The following is an 8,443-nucleotide window of genomic DNA, read 5'->3' on the forward strand; positions in this document are numbered from 1 at the left end:
TTTCCTCTCCTGTTTCTGTCCTCGGAGGGGCCAGTTGCAGTGTGCTGCTTTTTTATGTGCTGCTGCCTCCATTGGCTGAGCGTCTCTGCTGACGTAAGATATAAATCATGAGCGAAACCACACAGCCAGAAAAAGAATCTCTTAGGCATGGCAAGTAAGAATTTAGATGGGGCAAGTAGATTTGAGAAGTACTTGCCTGGCAGGGCAAGTAGGAAAAAACCTTAACGTCGGACCCTGAGTAGGGACCTGAAGAGACCAGCAGAAACCTGTAAAGACCAGTAGAGACCAGTACACACCAACAGAGACCTGTAAAGACCAGTAGAGACCTGTAGAGACCAGCAGAAACCTGTAGAGACCAGTACAGACCAACAGAGACCTGTAAAGACCAGTAGGGACCTGAAGAGACCAGCAGAAACCTGTAAAGACCAGTAGAGACCTGTAGAGACCTGTAGAGACCAGTACAGACCAACAGAGACCAGCAGAGACCTGTAGAGACCAGTATAGACCAGCAGACCAGTACTGAGTGTCCACACGTTAACGTCTTGGTGTCCTCTGTGTGTCTCCATGGAAACGCCTCGGTGTCTCAGAGGAAGCGAACTCTTCAGCAGGAACAGATGAGTTTTCGGTTCAGAGAGAAGGTCAGGTCTCAGTCCGTCGTCAGCAGGGATGAGCAGGTATGGCGCCCGCTGCACGGCATTCTGGGTATCTGTGCTGTGTCTCTGTTAGACTGTAGATATATACTGTGTGTACATACTGTGTGTACATATGTGATGTGTATATGTGGTGTGTGTATGTGGTGTGTATATGTGGCGTGTATGTAGGTCAGTGTGGCAGTAACGTGTGTGTTATAAAACTGAATGAACAGTGAGCAGCTGTTGTGTCCTGCGGCTCGGTCTAATTCCTGAAGCTCTGCAGGGCTCTGTGTGTCATGTGATCAGAGTTCAGATCAATAAGAGACAGTCAGAGGACATGAATACTGTCTATTGATCAGAGGACAGCTGACTGCACATCAGCTTGCACCCCCCCCCCCCCCCCCCCCCCCGCCCCCNTCTGCTGTGTTGACACTAAGGTGATGTGTTCGTGAAGGAGTCTCATCAGCTGAGGACATGTCACTGCACCTGCTTTGTCAGGACACGTTCTGTCAGTCTGTCTGTGTTTACCTGTGTGTACCTGTGTGTGTGTCTCCAGGTGTGCGGCGGCGGCAGCAGTGACGTGTGTTTCTTCTGTCAGAGACGAGTGTACCTAATGGAGCGTCTGAGCGCAGAGAGTTTGTTCTTCCATCGCAGCTGTTTCCAGTGTTTCCACTGCGGCTCCACGCTTCGCCTGGCGGCGTACGCCTTCGACCAACACAACCGTGAGTCTCACGCAGTCTCACTGACTCTCACCGAGTCTCATCGAGTCTCTCCCAGTCCTACCATGTCTCACCCAGTCTCATCAAGTCTCACTGAACCACCGTGTGTATGAGCCTGTCAGAGTCTGAGAGATGATCAGGTATTTAAAACAACAGACTTTAATAAATATATTATTTTATTCTGTAACCAGCACAGTCTGTGGAGAGCACCAGGATTTAGTCTGTGGAGAGCACCAGGATTTAGTCTGTGGAGAGCACCAGGATTTAGTCTGTGATCATCAGTGTTCAGTCTGTGATCATCAGTGTTTAGTCTGTGATCATCAGGATTTAGTCTGTGATCATCAGGATTTAGTCTGTGATCATCAGTGTTTAGTCTGTGATCATCAGGATTTAGTCTGCACCGTCTGACCTTCGTAGTGGAGTCTTTATGATTTATTATTTATTGATGACTGTGTGAGAGTCTTTATGTTCAGCAGCCTGAGGTCAGGATGAACTCATGACTGCTGTCTGTTGGAACAGGGCACATTATAAAGGCTCTTTATCTGCACACAGGACAGCAGCATTTTATCTCAGCAGATATTCAGTAATTAAAACTGAAATAAAAAAATAAATTACAAGCCAAAATTTACAGGTCACAGTGTACGCTTGTGAACCGCATCTGGTTGCCGTCACCATCAAAGACAACAAGTTAAAGTGCCACTGAAGTTAAGGTTTTTGGCTCAGAATATGAGAAAAGGATAACGGCCTTTTTACCATCTTTACCAAGAGTGTCTCTCCGTTAGTTTGGTGCTACAGTATTTACACTGAATCATTCAGCATAACGTTTGCCAACCTTTGTTATCTCTGCCATTACAGATAAGTTAATGAAGCTAAGCTCCAGAAGTTAACGTTAGCTTAACTAGAGCCCTTTGGACAACAGCTAACAATGATGTACGATCACCAAAGTACAAAACTAGAACAAAATAGGCTAATGAACTCCCAGCAAACAAGGTGACATGATGAACAACGCAGCTAGGAGCTAACGTTAGGCTAACTTTAGCTAACGTTAGCTAGAGATGTTAAAGATAACTTTATATTTCTTTCCAGCAAAGTGACAATATGTTGCCTCAAACACAATGTTGACTTACCTTAGAACAGATGTAGACATCATTGTTAATCTTATTCACGTTGAGTTGATGTTGTGGTCTAACGTTACCACACAACTTTATCCAAAGGAGACACTTTTCTCGGTTGAGATGTGGTTTAAAGTGTAAAAAATACACCTGGTCGCCCAGCCTCTCAGGATACCTTGTGTCAGAGTTGCATGTACCCCATGCACACCGTTTGACCATTTTTAAACTTCAAATCTTTCTGTAATGCATTTCAATGGACGTCCAGGCAGAGGATGTCCAAGTGTATGGGAATGGCTATACGCACTGTGATTGGCTCATTGCGTTTGAGGGCGGGGCTTAGCCACAGGTCAATTGACTGTGTGTTCAGTGCTGTGTGAGCTGCGTGTTACACACTGTCCATAACAATAACTATGTCAGGTAACAAACTGCGTCGGACTCGGGACCTTTTCTGTCAGGTAAATGTGGCCCGAGCCGGAAAGGTAACCTTAAATGACTTCTGCTGTGATCTGGAGCTATATAGGAAATAACATTAATTAAAATTAACTTGACTTTCAAGGGGCGGCGGGGGGTGCCGTTGGGGGGGCGGGGCGCCCCCTAATATAATGGCAGGAAACACTGCCTGTGGTTCTCAGTTCAGAGGCCAAATAATAAAACCTTGTAGTTGTTGCCTAATGCTGTTTTTTGTTGTTGTTGTTGTTGTTGTTGTTGTTTTTTTATAGCATCATTTCTCACTGTGGTCAGTTAGCCTGCAGGCTGCTGTGTTTACATGGCAACTCGTGCGAGACTCAAGAACTAGCACCACCACTAGCCATCAGCAAGTCTCGCGTGAGTTGCCATGTAAACACAGTAGCCTGCAGGCTAACTGACCACAGTGAGAAATGATGCTATAAAAGTGGAGTAACTTACGTCTTTTCAAGTCAGCGTTGCATGCTGCGGCTTCAGGGTACTTGGATTACGACGGATGAGCTGTTCTGACGTTTTAGAAAAGCATTAGCGGAGTTTTATTCATTCATTCATTCATTCATCTTCTAACCGCTCCATCCTCTTGCTGTGAGGCGAGAGTGCTAACCACCACCCCACCGTGCCACCCCGGAGTTTTATAACATTTTCAAAATGTGGGTTCCATGCACTTCAAGTGTAGCTGTTATTCCAGCTAGCTGTTATCCTCCGATTTGTCTTTACATACAGACTCTACATTCAGTGAATGTAGAGTCTGTAGGCAAACCCTGGAGATCTTGCCTCTGGAAGAAGAGCGGAAGAGCCCTGGTTTCCGGTTGTAGGCTGTTTGTAGTCCGCGTGATATTGACCAATCACGTTTCAGCTGGCTGCAGTTGTTGCCAGGTTAAACGGTCCGTGCGGTGAACTAACGAACATAATTGGCTAACGAATCCATCGCAATGGTTCAGCATATTTACTTATATATAAACGGAAGTCGGAAACGGAAATTCGCCTACTCCACCCAAATCAAACCGGAATGCCAAAAAATCGGGGGTCTGTCCCCAGAGGCTGTATTACCGTCTGCCGGAAGTCAGATGCTGAATACAGCCGATGGGTTCCGAGAAAATCCTCCGATACCCCGAACGAGTTTTGTGGATTAAAAACTACATTGGACTTCTAGTGGACATGAGGGTCAGTAAGTGGCCATTTCCTTTAACAAGCAGGTGAACAGGTGTACCTAATAAAGTGGCCATTTCCTTTAACAAGCAGGTGAACAGGTGTACCTAATAAAGTGGCTACTGAGTGTATATCAACTTGATGAAATTATTATATTCAGACTCGAACCAGAATCAGCTCCATCTGTCTCTCTGTACCTTCTGACTTCTTATCTGAAGTCCTGCTCCTGTTCGTCCTGGATCAATCAGCTGATCAGTCATCGCTCCATCTGTCTCTCTGATTTCACGCTGATCACTGCAGCTCGCCACCCGTCACTGGTTAACCACATGATGCTGTCATGTGACCTGCGACTGTATCTGTGTGAACAGTTGGAGCCTCAAGCGTTACCACCACCACACATCTATCTGTGTGTGTGTGTGTGTGTGTGTATGATACACACTATGCATACACAAAGCTGGTCCTGTGTGTTTGACCTTCAGGAAATATAGATCAGCTCTCAGCAGCCAATCAGAGTGCAGCGGTCTCATGGGCACAGTTTGAAGTGTGAGGCGGGAGTGAGTTTGAATGTTGGTATAAGAGGAGCTGACGCTCGCTGTGTGTTCTGATGTTTCAGGGAGGTTTTACTGTCTGCAGCACTACGACTCTCGACTCAACGCCCCGACTGCCAAGAGGAGGTCAACGCCGTCCGACAGAGGCACCTCACACCGCACATCAATCGTAAGGAAACTTTCTGACCGATTAAGATTCACAAATTCAAACCTTAAATTCAAATCCAGATTTCATTTGGACTCAGAAACTTTCATCAGCTTCACATTTAAAACGATCAATAACCTCATCAGATGATTGATCAGAGGGTGTGATTGATTCGTCCACAGGCGTCTCTGTGTTCGGCCCCGTCAGGCTCCTCTGCAGACTCTCTGATCTCAGCAGAGCGTCGGCGCTCCTCAGGTGAGTCCACGTCACCTGCGTCATGTCATGTCTTCATGTGTGTCACACTGAGCGCGCTCCTTAAACTGGAATCAATGTGGGCTTTAGTGTGTGTGTGTTTCTGTGTGTGTCTGTGTGTGTGTGCGGCTGTCTTGGTGTGTCGGCAGTGGTTTCTGTGATGGCGGCGACACCCGAGAGGATCGAGCTGGAGAACTACCGCCGCAGCTCGACCAAGGTGGAGGTGGAGCTTCTGGAGGAGCCAGAGGAGGAGCCAGAGGAGGTATCAGAGGAGACGCTGAACCGCTTCAACCTGAGCATGGACGAGAAGGTCCGCCACAGATCCAGGTCTGAGTCTGCTCCATATGGAGGGTCGTTAACGCTACGAAGAAATACAAAAACATGGAAAATAAAAGTCAAATGTTTCTTCGTGTCACAATTTAAGGTTCAGTTTCTGAATCTGGGCTTTTAGGTCACAAATAAACAACCAGACACTAAAAGTCAAAACCTTTGACCTTTGACCTTTGTTGTTTCAAATTTAATTTAAATAAAAATTGCATGCAAAATATTTTTAAATGTATTTTTGACTTTTTACATCACAATTAGCATTTTTAAATAAAAAAAATCACCCGTAAAGTCTGAAGTGTAATTTTAGATTATAAATTAAATTATAAAATAATATATTTAAATTATTATACAATAATTATTAAATTATTCAAATTTATATTCAACACATTATGTTTCAAGTTAGAATTATGTTATGTATGCTGATCCTTCTGATCAGTCTCCCAAAACTCTGGCATACATAACATAATTCTAACTTGAAAGATATGATTTAGTATTTTTTATGTTACTGAGACATCTTTATAACCATTGTGTTGTCAGTATTGATCCTCCATATATGTTTGTACTGATTGATTTGTCAGTATTGATCCTCCGTATGTCGGCTGAGACTCAGTGTGAACTGTCTGTTTTCAGTTCAGGGTCGGAGATGGAGGAAGAGGAGGAGGAAGGCAGCCGTCGACATTGTGTGACATCAGAAGAGGCCAAAGCTTCATGGAGGGAAACTCTGCAGCAACACCTCCACCTGAGGGAGGAGGCAGAGGAGGAGGAGGAGGAGGAGGCAGAGGAGGAGGAGGAGGAGGAGGCAGAGGAGGAGGAGGAGGAGGAGGAGGAGGAGGAGGATGAAGATGATGATGAAGAAGAAGAGGAAGAGGAGGAAAGCAGTGAGGTGGAGTCCAGTGACGGTGAGTCTCACATAGGGCTGCACGATTCTGGAAAAAATGAGAATCACGATTTTTTGGCTTTTAATTGAGATCACGATTCTCTCACGATTTTTTTCAACATAAAGATTTATTGTGCTTATTTCCTGATACAAAAGGAAAAGTAACAAAAATTATAAATAAATAATAAAAAAATATCATTAAATAACAAAGCCTATGATTGTGCCTGATACAAGAGACACAAGGCACATAAACTCTGGTCAGCAGAGAGGGAACACTCCTGTTTTTAGCTTAAATGCAACAGCTGAGAGCCTGACACTGACCATAAAAACAATAAACTTTAGTCTCTTCTCTTCTCTTACAGCTTTTGAACAATTTTAACAATAATATCAATGTTGAACAACATTTTTCTGAGGTAGGTATTCCAGGCCTGGAGTTAAGTCATTTTTAGGGCAAGGCCACTTTGACCTTTGATAAATACAAATTTATTGCGGCACCAAGGTCAAAACCAATGGTGCAATAACAATATGTGCTAACTACATTGAATGAAGACAAAACAATATATGTGTTGAAAAACAGTACTGAGTTTATTAAAACTGTAAACTGGACATTTGACTTTTCCACAAAATGCTGTGTGATAAATGTTATTAAAATTAAATTAAAATGTGAACAATTCATAATATTCATTGTTATTGTTATGATAAAATAAAGTCTAAATGGACTAAGGAAGATCAAAATTAAACGTTTCAACACCATGCATTTGACAGGAGTATTCACCTAACATAGCCTACATATCTTTAATTATATAATTGTTTATATGTCTACGTATATTTTTACATAAATCCCCAATATTTAATTTGCCTTTATAAAAATCCTCTTCCTTAATTTAATTTGACAGTGTTTATTGTATTGTGTTATAAGTATTAATTCTCTACAGGATCTTGTATGTTCTTTAATGTGTGTTCAATTTATTAAAAGAAAAAAACAAAAAAACGTTTTGGTGAACCCTGCAGCAAAGTGAGCCCTCTTCCTCAGAGAGGATCTTTGCCTCCCAGTTTGTTCCTGGCAGCAGAGCAGAGTGAACCGTCTTTCTTCTCAGAGGATCTTTGTCCCATGAGAGCAGGCAGCTGTTCTCCGTGTCCGCATTTAAAACATCTTTCGCTGGTGATTTGACAGTCACTAGAAGCACATTATGACCCTATGTAAAAGTTTCTGTGTGGTACCTGTGTTGTACATGAGCTAACATTAGCGGGTAAGGACTGAGAGGCTGTCCAGTATGTGTGTGTGTGTGTGTGTGTGTGTGTCTGTCTGAGGAGTGTCAGTACATTAAAGGAGCTATATGTAAGAAATCTAAAGCAAATAGTCATAAAATCCTCCTAATATGTCACAGAGACTAAGGAATAATGTTCATATAACATACTGATCTCACAGACAACAATAGTACAGCCAGAATATTCGCATTTAAAAAACGTTTTTGCAGTCTGCAAATCATGTTTATGTTTTGAATTTGTGTTTTGGCCTGTTGCGCCACCCACCGCCGTCTACCAGTCACACAGTCAGTAGAGTCTCAGCATCAGTTACAGTTACGACTGAGCTACAGCAGCACGGCAAGCAGCATTAGCAGTGTCCCGATACATAGCATTAGCAGTCTCCTCAGCTGTATCCCAGCAGCAGCGTTAGCAGCAGAGAAGCTGGACTTGCTCGAACGGTCCGCTGGAAAACCGAAGATCAAGCACACGGTGACGCGGCCCTGCCACGGCAGCCGCCCGTGGGCAAACAAATCAGTCTCCAGCGTGCCGCCGCCCGTGGGCAAACAAATCAGTCTCCAGCGTGCCGCTGTCCAACAACCTCAAATCTGTAGGGGAGGGGGGGCAGACACGACTCACGGCAGTATTCTGAATTTGAGTGCAGTAACCGTTTTGGCCACATTCTTACATACAGCGCCTTTAACTTGTTAGCTGTAGCCTTGCTGTTAGTCATGGTAATGTTATCGTCGGCAGCCCTGAATAGCTTGTAAAGCTTTAGCATAGTTAGTTAACACATTTAACCTTTAACGGGGAAAAAAACGGTAGAAACCTCAGGAAGAGCAACTGAGGAGGGATCCCTCTTCCAGGACGGACAGACGTGCAATAGATGTCGTACAGAACAGATCAGCATAATAAATTAACAGTAATCCGTATGACACAATGAGACAGAGAGAGAGAGAGAGAGAGAGAGAG

The 8,443-nt window shown here is 43.9% G+C and overlaps 1 protein-coding gene across 1 annotated transcript in view; it reads left to right on the forward strand.

Moving 5' to 3' along the window:
* The window catches only part of LOC126385273 (F-actin-monooxygenase MICAL3-like), a 72,069-nt gene that overhangs the window by 9,062 nt on the left and 54,564 nt on the right, over nt 1-8,443 (forward strand). Inside the window, exons 15-20 of the mRNA XM_050036884.1 lie at nt 588-674; nt 1,189-1,354; nt 4,691-4,794; nt 4,953-5,025; nt 5,172-5,349; nt 5,980-6,100. Of these exons, the coding sequence (XP_049892841.1) occupies nt 588-674; nt 1,189-1,354; nt 4,691-4,794; nt 4,953-5,025; nt 5,172-5,349; nt 5,980-6,100 (729 nt within the window). The remainder of the gene's footprint in view (nt 1-587; nt 675-1,188; nt 1,355-4,690; nt 4,795-4,952; nt 5,026-5,171; nt 5,350-5,979; nt 6,101-8,443) is intronic.

The sequence above is a fragment of the Epinephelus moara genome, chromosome 23 (genome assembly GCF_006386435.1).
Source record: "Epinephelus moara isolate mb chromosome 23, YSFRI_EMoa_1.0, whole genome shotgun sequence".
In the NCBI taxonomy this organism is placed as follows: Eukaryota; Metazoa; Chordata; class Actinopteri; order Perciformes; family Serranidae; genus Epinephelus; species Epinephelus moara.